The 23,428-nt window shown below is 38.7% G+C and overlaps 1 protein-coding gene across 6 annotated transcripts; it reads right to left on the reverse strand.

Moving 5' to 3' along the window:
• Nucleotides 1–1,064: 1,064 nt before the first annotated feature.
• On the reverse strand, nt 1,065–22,546 carry LOC103458715 (zinc finger MYM-type protein 4-like). 6 transcript variants are annotated; one of them, XM_008399713.3, is made up of 29 exons: nt 22,298–22,545; nt 20,519–21,104; nt 19,447–19,499; nt 19,220–19,366; nt 18,771–18,834; nt 17,422–17,618; nt 17,167–17,291; nt 16,185–16,410; nt 15,765–15,977; nt 15,476–15,626; nt 15,250–15,365; nt 14,698–15,078; nt 14,445–14,595; nt 13,710–13,864; nt 12,498–12,672; nt 12,299–12,412; nt 11,960–12,003; nt 11,644–11,782; nt 6,352–6,473; nt 6,157–6,268; nt 5,215–5,475; nt 5,050–5,126; nt 4,112–4,241; nt 3,882–4,033; nt 3,691–3,805; nt 3,337–3,591; nt 2,466–2,559; nt 2,307–2,381; nt 1,065–1,860 (listed from the first exon to the last, which is right to left on the reverse strand). In XM_008399713.3, the coding sequence occupies exons 1-29, from the start codon at nt 22,334–22,336 to the stop codon at nt 1,716–1,718; spliced, it is 4,614 nt and encodes a 1,537-aa protein (XP_008397935.2). In that variant the 5' UTR covers nt 22,337–22,545; the 3' UTR covers nt 1,065–1,715. The 6 variants fall into 6 exon arrangements, with proteins under 6 accessions (XP_008397935.2, XP_081459249.1, XP_017158023.2 ...); XM_081603123.1 differs by having other exon boundaries at nt 3,337–3,805; nt 12,314–12,412; nt 22,298–22,546; XM_017302534.2 differs by having other exon boundaries at nt 1,065–1,857; nt 2,313–2,381; nt 3,337–3,805; nt 22,298–22,546.
• Nucleotides 22,547–23,428: the final 882 nt, after the last annotated feature.

Consider the following 23,428-nt stretch of genomic DNA (forward strand, 5'->3'; position numbering starts at 1 on the left):
CTGTGCGTCATCTTCACCTGATTGGCTCAGCTAGTCATTGGTCACGTGATCCTCGAATGGCAAACTCAAAACCCGAATCCCACGTCACATATTGACGTCAATGACCGCCTGAAACAGAGTCCTTGAATGTAGGTTTTCTGCGATCATTTGGTCACTAATCATTTTCTTTGTCTTGCTTGTAAATGCTTGTAAAAAAAAAACCCACACAACAACAACAACAAAAAAACAACAAAAGCCATTAAAGATAGGTTATCCTTTCTCATTTTGGTCGAGCATCACAATGCAGGATGTAAAGAGATTGTCTCTATTTAGGGTGGTTTCATTGATTGTACTACATTGCTCACTCAATGCTTTGTTCAAAGATTTTAAATAGTTTTTGTAAACATTTATTCTGCGATGTGAATTAGCACTTTTGTCACTCAAAGGTGCATAACCAAGCACTCAGAATTTCATTGGATCTAATATCTTCTTCTAGACCAACAAATCTGCTTGTTTACAGTTACAAAATGCTCAGTCTTTTGCAAGACAATTAGCTCATTTTCTGACAAAGGACCTGAAAACCTGCTGTTTTAGATGAATGTGCCACTTGTTTGGAAGACCTCATTCCTCCACATGCATTTGTAGATTTAATATAGATTTAAAAACCTACAGTAATCTGTCAAATTAAGCCTTGAGGAAAATGACCTTGAATCAGGAATGTAGTGGACAGATTTTAAGTTGGCAGTGCTATATCCATCCATGTTCCCTCTTTATCTAGAGTTTTAAATTCATAGTAAGATCTTGTAGTTGTTCTTCAGAACATTTACAATACTGCACTGGAAACTCATCAGAAAAATTGTTGAATTTTGAATTGAAAAAGAAATGTAGGAATCCTCCAGATCCTTAAGAGTTAATATAATGTATGTATTTCGAAGTGAGGCCCGAATATATGTTCTGTGTTCCTCATGTGGACAGCAAATTCAGCACCGAAGACACCAGTTTGCTTATCAAATCATTAGTCAATCCATCAAAAGGGTGAATGTACAAATCTCCTTGTTAATTAGCTTAAAGGTTCAAAAGACAGATTATATTTTAACAGTTCTTTAATATTTCTATGCAGTGTTGGTGCTAGTCACAGAAGTTGATTGTGATCTGTTAACATTTGTTGTTATTTCTTAACAACACAGCTTTCTGTGTCTGAAACAAATTAAACTCTTTGGGGCTTCAGTTGTAATGAGTTCTCATATGGATGCAATAACATTTGATGACTGAAACATTTACGGGAAAAGTGCATGTCTAGAATTCATGAACAAGAACTGAACATTGCCTGTTGAATATAAAAATGGAAACAGCTCAATGTTGTAACTGAACTAAATCTTGTAAATAGAAGTACAGAGTCAACTAAAACAGTCAATTAACGTTAGTTAGGAAAGGCCACAAAGAGCTTAAAAGCGAACAAAATAAGATGTGAGAATGAAAAAGAGGCACTAAGAGAAAGTGCTGCCCAGTTATAACCATTGACACGTTTATCTTCTCTGTGCTGAATCACATCAGGAATTGATAACATTTAAAATAACGAGTGTCTTTGAGGAAGATTCAAAGTTTCTCCAGAGAAAGCGCTGAAACAAAGAGAGCCAACAGCTTTTCAATATATCTAATCTAAAAATAAAACATCCCAAACAGTGGAATAACAGCAAAACACACTTAAAATGTCCACAAAATGTTGGTCTCTTCTGTCACACTGACGACTGAGAGAGTCCCTCAGCTGCAGCCGATCGCTCGTGTTCCTGCAGAACCTCCCTGACTGCCAAGAGGCGAGTGAGCATGCTCTGGAGGGTGGAGCCGTCCAGCGGCTGGGACGAGTACCAGTGGGAGCTGCTGCTGATGACAGATGCAGGAGTTATTAATAAAAAAAAAATTAAAAAAAACACTTTCTTTTAAATTTTCTAGTATGATCAAACCGTCTGGAAACGTTTCACCAACTGCTTCTCAATCCGTAACCTTAATTTTTCTAAAGAAGCAGTTGTATGATAGATGACATTTCTCAGCTGACTAAAGCTATTTTTTTTACATTTTTAAGCACATCTGAGAGTTTAAAAAGTTGTAGCGGGTGATGCATAACTTCTGTTTTTCCTGGGTTATACATGTGATGTAACACAGTGCTTCTTTTTTGTCTACTCTTCAAAATAGTAAAGACAACTGTACATGAGATCAAATAAGGCAGAAGTTATAGAAATACTTCTCTCCCAAGGTTTGACATCAGAGGAACCTTCACGTTTGCGTTTAGTTTCTTGTCTGCAGAGCTGCATAAAAGACAATTTCCTCACCCTGACCTGCATGTGTGGACGTTCCTTTGAGGCTGGAGGTAAAAGACGCTGCTTTGATTCTTCACAGACTCTGGGCTGTTGGAGGTCAAGACGACAAACCTGAGATGTATTGATTTTAAACAGAAGCATGTGTGTCTGTGTGCCTCTGTGGGGACTCACCATCTAGAGAGGTAGAACTCGTAAAGTCGGACGGGACACTGCAGGGGGTTGGCTGCGTTTTCCCACATCTCTCCGTTGCTCCCTACCTGATGCTCTGGAAGCAAGATGAGGTGTCTCACATTTTAAAATACATACAAAGTTATTTCTTATTTTTCCAAGCAGGCAAACTTTCTCTCTGTAAAAGTACCCTAGGCTCACTTAGTCTTTCTAAAGGATTTTGTCTTGGCATCCCGTCCTTTAAACCAAAACCTGGAATATGTCCGTTTTGTGAAGAACATGACTAAAAACCAGCAGGAACGAGTATCTAAAAGTTAAGTACCCAGGAAAACTAATCCAGCAAACGCCTGAGACAGGACCTAAGAGAATTGCAGACAGCAAGTTTTTAGCTAACAGAGAAAAAACATAAATATATCTGTCAAAATCTATTAATCATGACCAATTTAAAAAAATAATTTTTCTTCCTCTTCACAATTATCCATTACCTCGTGTCGGTATATCGTTTCAAATCTCAATTAAACACAGTAAAGTTTTTGGCTGGAATGTGGAAGAACGAGACAAAGGTTTAAAGTTGATGAAATCTTTTGGGAAGCACTTTGACTGTCCACCCCTCCTCATTGACAGGTTAACTTCAAAAACAGCAGATTGATGGAGGAGAGCAGGAGTAGGTACTTATTTTAACTTGCACACATGCTGTGTTTGAAGCTACTCTCTCGCTGATGTTCCTGACCTCTTGCAAAGGTAACGTGTCGTAACACATGAAGGGGGGAGGCACATTTTAGAGCTGCAGTGAGTTAATATAAAGGACTGAATTAGTTTTAACTACAAGAAATAATATGAAAAAGCCATAAAAAGTCGCTTTTGGAGGCGCCACCTTTCTGCTCAGAGCCAGACGTTCCTGTGCCGCTTCTCTCGTACTGGAGGTAAACATTTCCAGCTGCGCTGTGGGGTTTGAAGCGCCGGGTGAAGTTGGAGAAAGACAGACGTTGGTGCTCTGCCAGCGTGGTGAGGTGGAGGTGCTTGGTGCAGAAGAAGAGCAGCGTGTTGAGCAGCACTATGGGTGAGTAGGCACCCAGCTGCTTGCACTCCCACAGGTAGGACTCCTCGATGCGAGAGGGAACGATCCCACCTGAGGGAGGAAATGGGAATGTTGGAGAAAATCGGGGAAAAACTTGAGTTCTGACTGAGTTAAGATGGCCAGCTGAAAGCTTGACTTTCAGTGATGTACCACTTGGTTGCAGCTTTGGTTTCCAAAGTTGGAGCATCTTGCTGAGCTCGCTGCCAAACTGACTGTAAACCTCATCTGTGAAAATGTTTTCTATCCGCCCCCGCAGGAACAGATGCTGATCACAGAGAAGACAAAGTAGATCAGAGAACTCTGAATAAGCCAAACTGGAAACCAGCGTGACGTTTGTGCACCTGTTGGATTCCCAGACAGAGGTAAAAGATGCTGTCCGGGCCGTAGGGCTCTCCGTTCGGCCGCCGGACCTCTCTGATGAAGCGGGTCAGAGCGAAGCCCAGCTCAGCGGGGCTGCACTGAACGATGTCCTCTTTAAAAACCACTCGACTGGCTGTGGAGGCAAAAGAATAAACTGTTTATGGGAGCAAGTTGAAGAAGTTCAAGGAAATGAACGACAATGTCGCCTCACACTCTGTTTGCTGCTTGTTGCTCTGCTGGACCCAGCTCGTCCAGGCTTTGACCCCGTACAGATGGTTCAGCTTGGAGGAGGCAGGTGTTTCTGAAACACTTCGATCAGCAAAACCAGTTCGCCTTCGACCCTGGACGGACAGATGGTGAGAGTTTTGGTTCACAACAACCCTCTGAAATAATGAAATGCATCTCAGAATGATAAACCTACTTAAAATATTAACAGATAACAAAAATAAGAGAAATACCCTACAGTTCTACACAAATAAATCATTAAAAGCACACATTTCTACTTTCACCAACTTGTGAAATAATCTGTATCTAATAATTAATACACTAAGTTTACTAAATAATCTGTATTTAACAGAAAATACAGAATATTTGAAGCACAGTTTTTGACTTCTGCTACATTTACTTAGTTTGCAAAAGTGAAACAAGATCAGTTCAGATGCTTTTTCAGTACAGTCTACCCAAAAACTCAAATCAAGGAGTTTGAATAAAGGTTATATAATGAAAAATCAAGCTCAACAGAGAAAGGAATATATAAATTATTTTAGTGAACACTCCAGAAATCTTTGATCCTGACCAACAACATTTGTGCTAAATCAAGCATCAGCTCTGCTTGTTGCACATCTCTGCTCTCTATATGTAATTCACAAAGCAAATAACAATATTTAAAGTACAAATTAGTCAAAAATAATTAATAGTTGAAGTACATATTGTCAGTGTATTTGTAATATTGTCCTCAGAAGCACAGTTGCAAAACTATGGATTAACTATAATCACTAAAACTACTTAAAACCGTCTAATTTTGCTTTTTTTATTATTATAATTTTTTAAACAAATACTTTAACTTTTGAGTTTTGTCCTGGTCTCATTTGACTTGATCCTTTCTTATATTTAAATTTTACAACACTGGTCTGTCAGAAAGCGCTGTACCCGTTTCCTGCAGTAGGAACCTTCTCTGCGTCTCTTAACTCCTCGCTGTTGAACAGGCGAGTTCTGATTCAACAATCCTGTCAAAACAAATACAAAAACCTCTCATCTTTGGTGTTTTTATAGCTGAATCAATTATATTTCTTATAACCATAAATGACAGCGCACCAGGCTGGAGGTCAGCTTCCAGATCCATCACAGGTGAGGAGGGAGGCTGATCCTTGCTGCTGCTGGGAGGATGATTGATGACACCTGTACCCGTCTCCGGTTGGTCATCAGTCTCAGGATCTGGTGCTTCTGTGCTTCTCTCTGAGCTTTCAGTCGGAAGCAGGTCAGTCTGAGCTGCTATGTGAGCCATCTCTTCATTTTGCTTTGTGGGACTGACGACTTCAGTCTTAACATCCCCAGAACGAGAGGAACTGCACTGATCTACAGGAAAGACACACAAACCCAAGAAGCAGAATAAAGAAGAAGATTCTAGTCCTGAACTTAAACCACGACTGAAGAATCTGAAGCAAAACATTATAGATAAAACTTCTTCCTGGTTTTATGCAGTAACAGAACTGCTCATAGTTTAGAATTTCCTTACAAATAGCAAAATATTCTATTAAAGTCGATTTTTTTTAACTCATCATCTCTCCTTGTTGCTGGGAAACCATGTAGTGAAAGCTCAGTTAGCAAAACAAAATAAGAAACTTTAGGAGTAATAAAGTATATCAGGCAATCTTTCAGCTATTTGTCTATTGTATGCCTGTTTTGCCAATCAGTTAAACTTATTTGCCTCCCAGAAGTTCACGTAATAATATTTGCATAATAACAACATTAAAGTATAAAGTTATAACAGGAGAAACAGTGAAAAAGTACCAGAACTTTGAAGGCATCGAAAAAGATTTTATCTTCATTTCATTAAAGCAGAGGCCCAAGGGTTGATTGCTGGTTTCCTGCAACTTTGTTGACTAAATGCAAATATCAGGACTTTGGTTCGATTGTTTCTTTGCTTCATTTTAAGACGTCCAAATTAAAATGATCTATTGAAGAAGGCACAATTTATATCCTCCTGATGATCATAACAGATTCCAATGGGGATTTTTTTTCTTCTTATATCGTTACCTATACTGGAAGAAGATTTTTTTTCTTTCTCCTCTTCATCAAGCTTCTCCATCTGGACAGCTGCATCTTTCACATCCTTGGTCTGAGGCTTGACAACAATCGGCACTGGAATCTGGAAAACAGGAAACTTCCAGCTCCAGCAACTCCCAGTGCAGGCAGTTATTCCCATTTCATACATAGTGAACTGGCACATACCGGCATGGGTACCACCATGGCAACAGGCGTGTGCTGGGAGTACATGTTCATAGGCACTGGGACAAAGACTGGGACTGGTACTGGAACCATGAACACCTTTATGTTTTCCTCCCTGTCTGCAGCTGAGATAATGATGAGTAAAGGGAGAAAGAGGAAGGTTAGAGTTTCTTGTGTTGACTGATTTAATCTTAATCTAAAATAAACACTTGCAACACAACAAAGGATTTTGGTATATATTTATTTTAAGCATAAATAGCAGCTAGACCAAATTCATCAATTGGTCTATTTTTATGGTTGCAAAATACAAAAGAATGAAACATCAAAAAGACGGGGTAATATTTAAGAGAGCCAGAGTCACTCTTTGCTCCAGAGCTGCGGTTTGTAGATCCCTGATCTGATAAAAACTGCAGTCCTATCTCAATATGGACTAAAGCTAACAGAGCAGTATTAATTTATTTTAAGTAATTGCTACAGTAAAACATGAATCTGGTTAGAGACAAAGTAGCTACAGTTTGTGTGGCAATTGATATTATCACAGAAAACTGATGCAATATAATCTTTTAATACGAGGGCCAGTTTCAGATCCTTTTTTAAAAAAAACAATCCCTTTATATATTGTTTAAAACGCTGCAGTTTTTTCTATATTATACAAAATAGAATTATTTTGTATTATTCTTTTGACCAATAAAACGTTATGAAAATATTTTTTATAAACTTAAGATGGTATTACTCCGTTTTAGATTATCATGTAATGTTGCACTCCATTCGCGGCTTTTTATTTCTACATAGCTAAAAGTTCCCTTCGACAAACCAAGGTGCAATTCTAACATTTAGCCAGCAGATGTCGACATTTATACGTGTCTTCTGCGCAACATCCGGAAATTTCTTTAGGTCAGAGATCCTAAACGTAAAACTAACCTTTGACTATTTGATGATGGCATGCTTTATGCCACAAAATAACTGAGAATAACAAATATCTTCTGTGGATTATCCAACAAGTATAATCGGATAAAAAACAGAACTGAGAAGTCTTTTTTTTTTTTTCAAAAACCATTTATTGAGACAGTTTTCTTTTAACAAGACAACTTATTTAAAATCCACCTGGTAAAAATCCTAGCAGACAAAGATTTATTGACCAAAGTAAACTTTACCGTTGTAAAACAAAGCTGGAGTCGACTCTGATGCATCAGTGGTGAAGTGTTGCAAGGATGTCACTGTAACTTCAACAGTCATCGTGTAACAACGGGAACGGATCAGCAGAACAGGTGATTCAAAATTACAGGTGACAGTCTGTGTTTGATACAAAACTTCACACTGCTTGCTTCCAGCTTAAGTCACATTATCGTGGCAACAGTGTTTTATTCTGATTTAAACGCTCAATGTGATGTTTAAAGACTTATAGTTGGATTCATTCATAACTGAACACACGATGGATTAAAAAAAGCTTGCATCCACAAATCCATAAATGTCATTTTCTCTAAAGGTTCACCATAAATTAGTGTTTTAATAACAGGAAACCAATTTAACACTGAAATATCTATTGGAAAATAAACATGGCACAAAGCAAATGAGGTGAAAAAAGAAAATGACTAATAAAAAGAAACAGTTTTGCACTTGTTCTTCAAAGGAAATGTTTAAATAAAAACTCGTGCTGTAAAAGGATGAAATGTCATGAGTAAAAGTTGACAATGCACTGACTTTAATGACATGATGATGTATTCTGACACATATTTTAATGAGGTAATATTTTATTGGATCTTACAGTAGGCTCTGAGAATCCGAGAAGCCCTTCAAGTATTTCGTCCTCAACCATTGAAAGCAACATGAACACAAAGACCTTTAGTACTACAGCAAACCATAGAAATCCTGAGTGGAATCCAAGCTGAGTGGAAACTAAATACGGCAAACTTCAGATAATATACAGGGTTCCTACACGACTTCAAATGCAAATAAATTCAAATGTTGGGATTTTGTGCACTCTTTACACAGTTTCAGGTTTATTGGCAGTGTGCAGTAAAAGAACAATAAAGGTGGAAAAATCAATTTCTTTAATTTAGCCACAGCAATTTTTGACTGACAAAGCTGAACAAATGTTCCTGTGTACGCTTATTTTCAGCAGATATCTTAAAACCCCAAATTATATGAATGGAAATTATTTTTTATTCATCTAGAGACCAATTTTTATCTTGAGGAAATGACTTGTGGAGTTTCAAAACATCTCATATTGAGATAAAACCTTGTTTTGTACTGATTAACAGTTTGATTAGCTAGCCGTCTTAAGATGAGAGCTACTCTTTATATCAGAATACAATGTTGAGCTCATTCATGTGAATAATTTTTATATAAATAAAACCCCTGGCTTGTTTTGTAGCGACAAAAGCTTAATTAGGTCATTATTCACATCATGCAAGTTTCTAAGATACGACTGTCCCCAAAATTTAAAAAACAACGATAGTTCAGCTGGATTATTATTTTATTACTGGCATATTTATTTATTCTCATTACATTATCTAGAAATAGCTAACCAGTCGCTGACAAAAGTTTCAGTGTCTCGCGGTAAGACCTGAAGATCATTTTATGCTTTTTGATAGTCTTTAAATGACATGATCTAAACCATCCATGGAAAATGGTTTAGAAATCTCAATATGATGAGAAGCTTATTATATAATAATAATTGTTCAATTAGGATATTAACTAAGACCTCAAAATTGTTTTGTTGCAGCAAAATTGTCATAAAATCATCTTGAAATAGAACCCAAAAGCTTTTGCTGCCAAAAAGTTTCTATATCTGATTTGCCTTCAGACATGAACTTTACCTTTGCAATGGGTCAATATTTTATATATCAGGATTATTTTTGTTGTGCTAGCATTTTGTTTTAATGTCATTATTTCAAGATAAGCAGATCTCAAGTTCAATTTAAACTGAATTATTTACGTATCTTGATAATTAAATCATTATCTAGGAATAAAATGGTTTGGATCTCATGCAAATATTTTCAATTGTTTGATTTCAGAACTGGGTTTCTTTTTAAATACCAGTTCAATTAGATCCTTAATATTTTTGCTCAGGTTGTCATGCAAAAGGTTTTATTACATTATCTCAAAATAGCATGATCTTGAAACATTTGCAGCAAAATGTTTCATTATCTTATCTTCAGTTGCTTTGTAGAGAAAAGTTAAATTAACTTGAGTTGAGGTCTCTGACTGTTTTGTTGTAAAGCCTATTTTTATTTTATTTTAAATTAAATAACATCTCACTATCTCGACACATCAAACCACAAACTTTGGAGATAATTGCTTATTATCTTGCTTATTCATGTTGGAAAATATCCATCAAAGACCAGTGGTTCTTTTCCATTAATTATACCCAAGAGTTGTGACAATAATGAATCAAAAAATAACTACTTCTTTGAGGCGCAATCCGCTGTTATATGAAGAATTTTTTTTGATAATCGATAGACAACAAGCCCATGATGCTGAGACAAATCTTTCAAAAATGATTTAAAGTAGTTCACATCCATTAACGACTTCAAAATTTCTATTGGTTTAATAATTACTCTTTTATAAGTAAATTTGTTGGGCAAAGTCTGATTTTTATGAGACAGTATATGGAGAGGAGTCTGCAAACACTTTTCTTTTTTCCACACAAAATGTCTACAATTTCATTTTGTCCACACCAATCAAGATTTTAAATTCCAATCTATACTTTTCAACATTGTAGGAACCCTGTAATTACAAAAAAAAAGTACAAGACCTGTTTTCAAATTAGTGAAAGACACTCCCCAGCATGGTTTGGGATTAGCACAGACTGCGTAGTGTGAGACTGAACAGGAAGATTTAAAGCTGCAGTTTGTTTTTTTTGTCTGTGTCTGCAGCCAGAGATGGGAGATGGCTTCTCAAAGCAGCAGATCAGGAAGCTGGAGAGAGAAAAACCGGGTGACAAACTCAACCCTCAAAGGAAGTCAGTCAACATGTACTTCAACAACTCAAGACAGCATATAAAAGCAATAAACTGCATCAGTAAGCATGAAAACAGGTTTATTGGTATGAATTAAAGTGTTTCTGTTACTCGAGAGGCTCACCTGGTGCTTCGTAGTTAAGTTTTGTGTGGTAAAGTTCAAAACAAGGCACAGGACAGAGGCTGGGCTCCTCAGTACATGTCTTACAGTAAAACGGTGTCTGTCTCTTCATTGTGCCACACTCTGTTGCAGACTCCACATCCTTCTCTTCTTCCCTCTCCTCCTTTCCCTCCTCCTTTTTCTCCTCGCCGACAGAAATTTCCTGCTCCTTCTCTGGCTCATCATCACCATCCTCCATCTTTCTCTTCTTCTGTCCAGCCTCTCCTTCATCCAGCTTCCTCTTCCTCCTCTGGGAGCACACCTTGCAGCTGGAATCCGTCTCCTTTCTACCCAGGAAATGACGCCCGGTTAGTCGAGCTGGCGTGAGGTTGCTTGGCTCAGTTTCCTCCTGGATTTTTGGAGACCGCGGCGGCGATCTGGATGGTTGGTCGGACTGCGAGGAGCTATCTAGCAGAGCTGGTGCAATTGTTAAGAAAACTATTTAAATGAATCCCAAAAGAAGAATATTCAACAAAAGATCTAAGATGTGACAAAAGCTTGTTTTTGGGATGTTAGTCCAGATGACTCAATTAAAATAAAAAAAAAACTTCTTTAAAATTTTAAATAAGTGTTTACACAGCAGTCAGAATGACCTGAGTTTAGAGAATCAAGGAGGAGTTGGGGGAAAATTAATTTTTTTATTGAATTTATTTTAAGTGCAATACATTTTTAACACAAAAATACTATATTGTAATTTGTATCTCCTCCTCACTGAGATCACTGACTGCTGAATAGAGCAAGAAGAATACTGACTGCTAAGAACTACTCCGCAAAATCTCACTTCAGGTGAAAGTTTAGTTCGTAAATTTCTTAACATAAACAATCTAAACATTTCATATTAGACCCACTATATATACCCACACTGTAAAATGAGTGTAAAGCTGAGTGTTCATTCAGAATAAATTGCAGGACTTCTTTCTTTGATGACTGTTCAAAAGCCATCTTTAGATGTGAAACTGCAGAAATTCATCCTCTCATATATTCCACAAAGTTCCTCATAGCAACATATTGACATGCAAAAGTGTTAACATTGGCCTGTTTCATTTGATAGCTGCACAAGACTATGCATAAAATAAAAGGCAGCCACTAAAGTCCTTAGGAGTGCATTAGTCTCCTTTGCAGCATTCTAGCTTGCAGCAATGTTCAAACAGTGAAAGGTGTTTCATGTAGTTACCTTCTGGTTCAGGGGAAGGTGAAGGCAGCTGGCACATGATTTCCTGGTCCATGGTGAAAGGTCGGCACAGAACAGATTTGTTTTTCATCTGACGGCGACGAGGCGCGGGCGCTCGCATGGCATCAGTCTGAGTACTGGCCTGCGGGCGTCACAGATTTGATTTGATTATTTCCTATAAAAATGTTTTCTCTAATCAGGTAAATAACAGTTAGAAAGTCAGCAGTTTGAAAAGGACAAAAATCCTTTTTAAAATCTTGTTTAAATTAGATTTAATATATATTCAGTTTGAACTGTATTTAAAAAGAAATGTTCATACATGATCAAGGTTCTTTCCATCTATGCTGGAGGTTGGAAGCTCTCCTGCAAAATCGGGATAAAAACAAAATGAGAAACAACAAAAACTACAGTCTATGACATCTATATCAGAAGGCCTAAATTAGTTCAAAAGTCTGTGTGTGGAAGAGATTAAAAGGGGAAAAAAACGACTGAAAATTGGATAAAAACAAACAAAACCAGTTTAAGAAAATGGAACAATAAGGAATGAACTAGAAAATTCCTGAAGAAATTTAAATGGGGCGTGCCAAAGTGTGCCCGTTGGTTGAAATCCAGCATTCTGGACTTAGAAAATTTCAGGATGTAAGTGGTAGAAACTAACCAGTCAGCGCTGTACCTGCCGACCCACTGGGCTGGGAGGCCGAGCCGTTGGCTAAAGAGACGACATCTGCAATGACAGGATTCATCTTGGAGGGGTGATGAGGCTGCGCTGGAGCTGGACAAACATTTAAATTGAAAGATCAGCTTATTGAAGCAACAGACAATTGGATAAGATAAGTTGATTTTAAATAACTTGTTACCGGATGGCACTGGTGGGGCAGAGGCCATGCCGTTGCTGGTGTGCTGGCTTGCCTCAAAATGAAGGCAGCAGTACTGCAGCAGGCAGGCCATGTTGCAGAAGTTGCAGACTGAACCCAGGCACTGCAGTTTCTCGCTCATGTAGCCCTGCTTCCTGCAGCTGTCGCACCGACCCATCTGGGCAGAGGAACAACGGGGGAATAAAACGTCAGATTTGATCAGACAGAGTTATAAACTGAGGGACTTCTTCTTCAACACAGACTCTGACCCAGAGCTCCAGAGGTGCCAAATCCACACATGTTCTGTGCAGGAAGTCAGTTCATGCTTTTCAGATCTGATGTATCACTACGAAAAATGTCAAATTCTCACTCAATGTGATTTTTTTAATGAATTGTTCCAGGACTGCAGAAATACCTGAAAATGAACCAAATAGTAATAACCTTATTTATTCTGTTTCACTGTGAATATTCATTCTGTCACATGAATATGACAGATAGCAAAGTTTACAAATTACATACCTTTACTTCCAAATAGAGTACTATTACAAATTACCATTAACTGTCATAATTAAAAAGCTATTAACATTGTATACATTATTCTAGACAGTATTACATTTATAATCAGATTGGACGGTTTACATGACTTTAAACTGTTGCTAGGATTAAGATTAACAGCATTTTTGTATATTTGGAAATTAATTCAATCAGTTTTTCCTGTTAATTGCCCTAAGAAGACATTTCTTGTGAACTTGTGATATAAATGAAATTATTATATGTAAGTGATACAGCTCCAGAAATAAATGAAATTAAAAAAAATAGAAAAAATGACAAAACTGAATCATTGTGCTGCTGACATTCCTTCCTGTTTCTGCAGATAAGGGCTCTTATTCAGAGTATTTACACTCCTGTATAAAATTTTTACTGAAATCTCCAAGGGAGGAATAACAGTTTTGTTTATACACACTTATCAGAGGAGGGGAAGAAGAAATCAACCTAAAAAGGAAGAATATTGATTTCTTACCCCAATATTTACATATTGTTTTTTACATCCTTCATGTTCCTGAAAGGTAAATTATCCACAATGGATAACAGCGGATTCTACTTCTTTAAGACAAGTTTTTGTTTCCTTTTTCTGGTCATGAGCTGCTACAATGTTTTTTTTTTTGTTATTTGCTGTATGAACAGATTCTTGTGGGACATCTGTCCTGTACTTACTCCATAGTAGAGCACCGTGTACTGGGACATGCAGTGAGGTTTGCAGAACTCCTCGATCTTCCCTCCATAGTGACTGAGCATCATCTTCTGGCCAAGGCCACAGCAGTAGGAGCAAGGGCGCAGGGCGCGTTCCTGCTTGAAGAACTGCTTACAGTCTGGGGCAAAAGAAAGAAACGCAGCATTAACAGGATTAACAATCCTAAACTCATAAATGAATCTGTTTGAATCCTGCCGCAGCTTCAGGATTCACTTTGTTTAGATCAAAATTCTGCACTTTTCCAGATTCAAACCTTCAGAGTTTTCCGTATCTCTAAACACCGTATTACAGTATAAATAAACAGACTGCCATATAGATCTTTTTATTGACAAACCTGTAAAACTGTAAACTTGCAAAAGCCAGAGGTCATAAGAAAGAAGGAATGTATTGATTTTGTCCTAATTGATCTAAGGGTGTGCATTTATTGTTTTATTACTTATTGTGAATTTTTTCTCATAAAAACTTTGAGTGTCTTGATAAATTAGAGTTAATGATAAAAATAGCATCTACAATTATACTGTCAGTTTTTTAATACTATTTTCTCCCATTTGTTCCACAAGAGCACATATAAATATCAGTAAATTTGACTTTGCATCATAGGAAATTAAGAAATGCTTTTAGTAAGTATTAGTATTTGTAATATTTGCCGTGGTAGCTGCAAAATTCTCTAATATAAGACGCATTATCTTTTAACTTACATTCGCTGCAAAAACACACGTCCTGATGACCGAAGCTGGTGACTTCGTAAAGGACCTTTTCTTCTTTACAGTAGGCACACACAGAGAGGACATTTTTCTGGGTGTTGTACTGATCACAGCACGATTTACTGCACAACAACAAAATACGACCCTGGAGACGGACAAAAAAGGCGACATAAGAGGCATGAATGTTTGCCAGCGGGGTTTCACAGATTGATAGAACAAAGTTAAGAGAGTGAATCAAATTTCCCACCTGGTGGGTGATTAGCAGCGGCTTGTTGCTGAACTGTTTGTTGCATTGGTAGCAGTTCAGAGCGATGGCATCGCTCAGCCCGTCCTCCAGCGGTTTGACGGGCTGCTCTAGGGGGGATCTGGCGTGAGCTTGTCCAGGAAGAGTAGGAGTGGACACGGCCGAATGCGGAGGCACTAGAGGGGGTACCGACGTGTAACTGGGGTGGTGTCCTGGGTATGGGACCGAAGATGAGTAATCCTGAGGAATGGGGGGGACAGAGGTGGCCCCGGTTGCCCCATTGGCTGCGGTGGAGGGTCCTGGCTTTGGAGCATCCTTGCTGGGAAGGTCCCTGAGAGACGAGGTGCCATTGGTAAGATCAGGCTGAGATGTGGGAGGAGATTTCTGCAAAATAATTGAACAAAAAATTCATAAGAAAAAATAGGGATGCAAGTTATCAGTCAACGAGTTATTGATTGACTAACGATTAATTGATAAGTGGCCATTTTCTTAAAAACTTGAGTTTTCTCTTGTATCAATAGAATCTTTCCATAACAGATGCAGCTCATGTTTTACCCTGAATGTGGTCACACAGGCTAAGGAGCAGAAGCTGCGAATGGTACCATCCACCATGGCGAGATGATACTGAGGAACCGCAGAAACTTTGCACAGGCCGCAGGGGAATGGAGTACCTACAAACACAGTTGAATTAAACATAAATTAAACCATCATGTTTTAATGCTGAGCCTTTAGCTTCAGTCTGCAAGACCACACTAATAATGCTACGTCAGTGGCATCGTACCTGTGAGGCTGTGGTTGGGTGGCCGACTCTGTTCCACACATGTTGGAGAGCAGTACAGCTGAACTTTACCCTTGTGGTCCCGCTCCATGATGGTAGAAGACACCACTGTGGTCTTATGACAGTTGGCACACTCTGTCGTCTTTCTGCAACTCTGCAGAAATAAATTGTTGCTCACAATTTTTTCTGATCATAAAATTTCTGTCTCTACCAACTTGATTTGAGAAAAACAGAAATTCAACCTAAAACTGCAATAGAAAGGGAAACACCTACTTCAGTTCTTGTAACGTACCTGTTTAAAGGTGCCAATGCAGGTGGAGCTGCAGAAGTTGAGCTGAGATTTTTCAATGGTCAACATGTGACAGGAACCCGACTTGCTGCTGCAGTAAAGCCCACAGCCTTCGCAGCAGTTCAAGGCGAGTTGGCGCAGTTTGCGCCAGGTTAAGAAACAGTTGTCGCTGCAGAGTCTGTGCAGTTTTCCTTGATAGGTGACCTCATGCTCAATCTGCTGCAGAAATAATGATCAAAGACAAAAAGACCAAAGGAGCTCGAGCTAAAAGGGACAAAAACAATGGCAAAGACATCTCAAGGACACAATCCATGCAATAAACCTTTAATAAAGATGACTTGAATCATATTCAAAAGCAAATGCAAAGGGTTTTACATGTAGCTAAACAGAAAAGTACAGAAAATATGGAACAAAACACCATGCCTTGTTGGTGGACTTGCAGACGCCACAGAAGGGTTTTTCAGCTGGCCGCTCCACTGGTTTTTCAGGTGGCTTCTCAGGCTTCCTCTCAGGTCGTTTATCAATTATTAATTTTTCGCCTTGTTTCTTCTTGTGTCTGTATACAGACAGACAGAACTGGCCACAAAAGTGCATGAATGTGCTGTTTTCTGCTGGGACTGTGACCATGTCCCTTGGCTGAAGGATCTCCCTGCAAACAGAGCAGTGGGAAGGATAAATGCACATCATTGGCTGTCCAACGCGACACAGCCCTCAGGTGACACTAAGTTTGCTTCTAATTAGTTGAGAAGTGCTTCGTGACGTCTCCTCCCCACAAGCGTCAAGATTCAAACAGAAATCTCTACTTCAGTCACAGAAGTCCAGTTGTCTCTCAGAGAGGTAAAGCATCTCAATTTTGGACCAGTCAAGGCGGATTTCTGTTGTAATTGATCAATGAAGATGTTAAATAAAGATTCTAATGTTCCTGAATCAAGGTCAACTCTTTTTGTTTCCTCTCAGATTAAAGGTGGAAATCAAAGTAAAAACATAAAATGTCTCTCTTTGACTTGCACATTTCCTGTGCAATAAAACTTAATTTGTAGGGTTTAATTAGTGTAGTGCTTGTTACTCAATATTTGCTAGTAAATTCATTTTGCCCGTAGAAAGTAGAATAATAAATATAATGCTTGGTTGGCAGTTCTTGTTGATTTTTTCCATATTATCTTTAGTTGAGTGTATTTTTGTGTCAATTCCAAATAATTCTTAGATCCTGAGAAAGGTTCAGAAATGTCCTAATTGTTCTTTTTATGCTACACCAATTACTCATTGGTAACAAATGAAGATTGGTTAGTTTATAGATAAAAAGTTACTGGTAGATTACATGATTGACACCTTCAAAGTGACTACATACGGCAGCTAAAAAAGTAACGAAAAGCCTTAATGCGTTGCAACCGACAGGAAGTTCTACCTGTTGCACTGGAAACACGCGCGACCCTTTGTGATTGGTGGAAGATGGCCAGTCAGACAGACTGTGGAGCAGAAGAGCTGAGTTGAGCCTTTTCTTTGGAAAGCTGTTTGGCCTTTCAGCAAAACCTAGAAAATATTAAGACAGCATGACATAGTCTCCCATCTCCTCCAAATCTGCAAAACAGACCATAAATAAAGAAAAAGCAGCAATGTAACAAAATTTATCACCTAAAATATAAACTCTGGCAGACTTTACCTTGGCGCAGCCGCTGCAGCGAACACTCCCCGGTACCGCAGGTGGAGGAGGGCGCGGAGGGAATGCGGTCAAAGTGGGTAATGGAGTCTGGATTGAAACTGCTGGTCTAACTGGGAGGGAAGCCACGGCCTGCAAGAGGGCTCCTCTGCCGGGGATTAAAATGTGCGTCGTGGTCGGGACTGGAACAGCTGGAGGCACTTGGATTAATAAAAAGGAGTAGCGGGGGATCAATTTTTTTTTTTTTCACTAAATATGTAATAATTTATTATTAATAACCAGCTAGTCTGATTACTGGTTTCTGAATTAATTTTTGTTTTTAAAATTTACCTAAGAACTCTTGATCTAAGATAAGAACAGAAATAACGCAGAAAGAAGACACATTTCAAATTAAAGTGCTAGAGAATAAATCGAGCTTTTCAACCCAGAATGCTGAAACGTTTCTCAAATTAGCCACAGATGACTGAAATATTTTCATTAATACAAGCATGAATGTAAGAGTCAAACAAAGTCACTTGTGCTGAAAAAGTACAGTGGACAAAAGAACTTCTAGCAGCCACTTGCAAATTTTCAATGTAGCTATAGTGATTTATGTAGAAACTTTGACTGGCTAAAGAGCGTCTTCAATTCCTGTTAAAGAAAATGTAGAAATTCAAGAAAAAAGGAGTGAATTAGAGGCTGGATTTTCATATAAAACTGCCTGACCTATATTATAAGAACTGTTTAAGAAGCATGTTTTGTTGTACATTGAAAAGAAAAAGCATTTTTCCATTAAATATTACCTCTAAATGTTTTGCTCCTTAAATTCTCATATCTGACAAAGATAACTTGGGTAAACGAAAATGAAAATTATTTCACTCATGATGCCTTCAGCTCTTCCGCTGAAGGATTTGCTTTTTCCACTCCTGCCTTTTAATATATCTTTTTAAACTTGAACATCTGTGGTTTTGTGCTAATGACAGGCTTTGCTCATCTGAGACAAGTTGCAATAAAAGCAGAGTGAACCATTTCTTCATTCCCACCTGTGACTGCTCTAAATACGCAGCAATGTCACAGCAACACAAGGACAAACTGCGACGCTAACAGAAAGAGAGACGATGCTCCCCAGAGCCCTTGCACCAAACTGCTACTACCCAATAAACTCACAAGACGGACACGTCATCACATAAAACATGGTAAAACAAAATACAACAACATGGTATGCCACATGGTATGCCACAAAAAAATAAATTGCATAGCAAAACCTTTAGTCTTAGTGATTGGGGTCTTTATTTTACCAACTTTTTCCTCAAGACTTGTCTTTTTGAATAATTAGCCCCGTTATTTTTAAAGTAAACAGTAAAGACACTCACTGGCAGAAGTCGTGAAAGTGTTTCCTCCTCCCACAGAGAAGACGGAGCTGATCCTCAGCTCTTCCTGAAAACATCAAGACAAAAACAAAGCAACATTTTTACACTCTTACTTGGTTTTATGCATCAGGGCATGGAAAATGAAACGCAGCCCCACTTAAGAATGAACAAACGATTTAATACCGAGCAAGACCTGCAGAAAATAACAAAATATTCACCCTCAAAGGCAAGAGTTTGGTGACTGCTGTGCATATGTGAGTTTAAAGACCAAAAACAACAGAATTTTCTGTAAATGATTTTAAGTTACATTCCACAGAAAAATCTGTGACCACTGAACCATGAATAGACAAAGGACCCACTGTATTTTAAAAATAACCTAAACTGAACTGTCCTAACGATCTGAGACTTCACTAAATCTGCAGCTAGTTTAGTTTTACATAACACCGACCTACCTCTTGCTCCCGCTCCTCTTTAATATGTTTAGTTGAGTTCTGAGGAAGCAAAGCAGCATCATAGCCTTCATCAATCGGCTCATCCTTAATGTTTATCCTGGGAGACGGTGGAGGATTACGATCCTCCCCTTGAGTGTTCCCTGATGTCTGAAAAAAACAACAGCTTTTACAGATATCTGGCGCCTATTTGAAAGTGAAATTACTCCAAATTCTGTTTAAATTCTCACCTCTTCCTGTTGGCTGTCTTCCGTCTCCTCTGTCTGGTTCAGGCCGCCGTCACCTGGCAATAAGGAGAGAAAGTGTGTAAACAAGGAGAGATGATAGCACACTATTATCTCACCACAACTGCAACACCAGAGAAACCCATAGGCAATAACTTACTGTTATCCACTATTAGCACATAGTCGCTCAGAGGAACAAAGCAAAACAACTTTTTTTAACTTGGTTTTAGGCTCATTGTTTTGTCAAGATGACTTTTCCAGACTCAAATTTCCAGAGCTTTTTTGCCAGTTTTCTAAAGTTTAAATACAAAAGTCCACTACATACATTTATGGAAGTGATACAGTGTTTACATTTTGTTGAGCAAGCACCAAAACCAGACACAGGAAGGAGATAAGTAGGAGCCACGTAGTGAAGTGAATCTGCATGGCAGTACTGATGACACAGACGGACGGACATATGACTAGATAAGGGGTGCCAATTCTAAAAAAACCCAACAACTTCTGTTTTGATTAATATTTGATTTCAACCTGGCAGGTTGAAATCATTCATCTCCAGCTCGTTAATCATCAATGAATCTTTTATTTATGTTACAGCTGCTGGTAAGCTTTTATCATATTTTTAACAATCAATTTTAAGCAATGAGCTCCGAGTCTATGAGGCTGCAAGGCCTCCTTTCCATCACCTTTATCCTTAAATCCCTCAACAGATTTTTGATCAGATTCAAACCGGTAATCCAACTGGGCTTCTTCAAAACATTAAGCCTGCTTCCAATTGAAGAAAAAGATTTCTTTAGATCTGAATCTGTCAGCAGGCAGAGCACTTTTGAGCTTAGATGTGTCTATGGATGCACATGGATAAACAGATAAATGGCTAAACAAGCAGATTAAAGGATGAAACCAATATTTATAGAATAGGATAGTGAATAAAGCCTGTAAAAGCAAAAAGTTTTTCCGCACTCTAATTTCCAGACATGAAGAGTACTTTAGTAGATTATATACTTTTCCAGAGCGTGTTGGGGCATTGTATTTAACAGACTGGTGATCAATCTCCTTCTTAAGGTACGTTGTGGAGTTTTACCTTTGTTGTGCTCCGGGGTGTTGTCCTGGGAGGAGTGGGAGGTGTTGGCAGACTCTGTGCTCCCCTCATTCTCTTGCTCCTCCTCTTCAGCTTCAGGTTTTTGGTCAAAGGGGTTGCTCTGAGACACACTGTTCTCCTGACCAAGCTGTCTTATTTTGCTGGCTTTACCCACATCAACCTCTTCTAGGGAGCCCATCGGCAGGGCATAGTGCCAGTCCTCCTCATCCTCCTCCTCGGGTCCATAAGAGGGAAGACCGTCCAGAGCATCATCAAAGGCTGCTCCACCACTCCCTCCACCTCCTCTTTCGCTCCTCACCATATTAAATGAGGACGGCTTTTCAGAACAGGATGAAGTGAGGGGAGGAAAACTTGTCTCTCCCATCCCCTCATCCGTCTTTTTCTCTTGTCTGCTCGAGTTGCTATCTTCTTCAAGTGGCTGGCTTTCCCCTTGTTCTAAAGTTTCATCCAGTCCCTTTGATTCTGGCTGACCACCACTCTTAGAGGAACCCACAGAGCCTCTGGAGGAGTCGGCGAACTCTCCCAGCCCCATCACTTCATCGAACATTCGGGACATCTCCTCTTCGCGCTGAACGGGAGAAAATACATTAGGGAAGAATCCCCTTAAGTTTTTCAATAAGACTGATTAGCACTTAGGAATTTCCATCACTCGTACACCAACAAGGTTTCCTCCAAATTGATACTCAGATCGTTTTTTCATCTGAATTATGTTAATAAATTACTGCTGACTGGCTAAAGCGCGCCTATAAAGTGGTGTCTTCATTTTAGTTCATCATTTCATCAGAGAAAAGGCCCTGTGTTCAATCTTCTCTTGTCCAAACAGGGTCATTGAATGTTTGGAGGAGTCAAGGCAGGACTTTTAGACCTGACACACTGTACCAAGTATTAAGCATAATGGTGGGATATAATTGGGCTGTTCCATGGAGGTATTAGCATACTGCACTAAGTAGGTATAACCACATCGCAACCGTAACTTCATCTCAAATAAGCAGCTATATGGTACCAAACAAAAGTGGTTTTGCAATGTATAAAACCTTTAACTTAACCAAACTGAGGATTTGTAGACCACTTTTAAAAAGCCAGACAATGACAGAGGACAAATCTCAAGCTAGAATTGTGCTACAAGTTTGTTTATACTATAAATAGCATGCGGTAAAGGTGTAACTTCATAAAGGTAACCCTAATACGGGGATGCTTTTATGTACGACCGTCTAGTTGTGGGCACCCCCCTAGTATTACATGGATCCAGGCCTAGTACGGTCCAGTTGTGTGCAAGAGGCGTGTCACCAACTCTTTAATACCGTTTAATTTATTTTCAGATGCATAAATAGTCGCAAACGTACAACATTTGCTTAAGATAATTTAAAAAGACAGTGGAAATGTTACGGCTTCAGAAGTCACTGCGGTGAATTTGAAAAAACTGACTAAAATCTGCTATTTTTATTGTTCACAGCACTCCTTGGCCGTGTTTTGTAAGAAATGGAGGCAACTCCAACGCAAGCCTAAATGCATGGGTTAATACAGAACCTAAAGGTGTATAGAAATACCAGCTAAACGCGGTGAATGTTTGCGTTTTCCATTTTTTTCCCTGAAACAAGATGCTAAGCAGGGCTATGCAGCTAGCTAACCGATGCTAGCCAAAAATGAGCACCTCTCTACCGGAAGCTGAACCTAAACTACAAAGGTTAAAATGAAGCGGCGCTAACTAATACGTTTAGCTGTACCTGTTTGTTGTGACCACCTATCATTTTATTTTCATACCTTTAAACGTTTAAGTCGAAATTCCTCCGACTCCGCCATGTTTTAATTATGCTGCAGACACCGCGCTTCCAGATGCCCACCTCCTCTTTTTTCCTCCTCCTCCGCCTCAATGGTGCTACAAGACGGACCAACAACAAATATGATGCATTTAATCAAGATTAGCTGCTAATTTAATTCTACAAATAATACACGCAACTATTAAACCCCGAGTGTTTTATTTAGTGACATTTTTCAGAAAATGCACAACTACTTTAACATCAAAAAAGCTTTACCGTAACTTCCAAACTAAGTGCTCCTTTTCTATTTTTCTATTCCGAGCGATGTAGTAAATGACATTTTGTAATCAAAGCATTAAGAAGGCTTTCATTGTTTCCTGATTCACTTCTTCAGACCTCCCGCAAATGCCAACATTCGCTTATAATTAGGCCAACACTCTAACTTGCTGTATTAGAAGTTAGTCGTTTTTTCCGACGTACCTCAAATGCAACTTGAGGCCAGGCTGTATTCGGGCTTTTCCTTCCTAGCTATTTCTAGGAAGTTTGTAGGTTTAAACTTTCCTTTTTGATAAAGCCTATACAGATTATCCTAAGATATCTCTGCTGGAGGACAGCCTGACCTGTCCTTCACTCTGATATGTTCTTCTTCTACTACTCTCGAATTAGCATTATTTGCTTTTATTTTTAACTTTATGTTTTCTCAGTTCCCCCATTGTCCCCACCTGGCCTCGCGTTTTTGGCTGTGGTACCTAGCTAAAGAGGAGCATTTGCTTGGATAATGCTGCTAACCACTAAATGTTCTCCTTCGCCTGCTATTAACTTTTTACTTTTTATATAGTAAGTAGACTTGCTGCATTGTTTGATAACTAGGAACAATTAGAATGTATGTAGATTTAATTGTTCTGTAAAATGCACTGAGATGACTTGCTATAAATTGAAATGCTCAATTCATTTCAATTCATAGCAATAATAACTACATTAGATCTCCTGTTCAGCAGAAGGCGAGCTCCACCAATCTATTTGTGACGTCATTTTTAATATGTAAAAAACCCTGACTAAAAATTGTTACATATAGCTGTAATTATCATTAATTAATTTCAATATGATTAGCAAATCTGTTTTAACAACCACATGT

The sequence above is a fragment of the Poecilia reticulata genome, chromosome 22, assembly GCF_904066995.2.
Source record: "Poecilia reticulata chromosome 22, P_reticulata-male-v2, whole genome shotgun sequence".
Lineage (NCBI taxonomy): Eukaryota > Metazoa > Chordata > Actinopteri > Cyprinodontiformes > Poeciliidae > Poecilia > Poecilia reticulata.

Bases quoted from the DNA above. Each gene is read 5' to 3' on its own strand.
- LOC103458715 (XM_017302531.2), bottom strand. From the start codon at position 22,336: ATGGCGGAGTCGGAGGAATTTCGACTTAAACGTTTAAAG. The intron at 15,978-16,184 runs GCATGGTGTTTT...TTTCTGCAGCAG, and splicing joins TCTGCAAGTCCACCAACAAG to ATTGAGCATGAGGTCACCTA. The intron at 5,476-6,156 runs GTAACGATATAA...TCTTTCCTGTAG, and splicing joins AAAATCTTCTTCCAGTATAG to ATCAGTGCAGTTCCTCTCGT.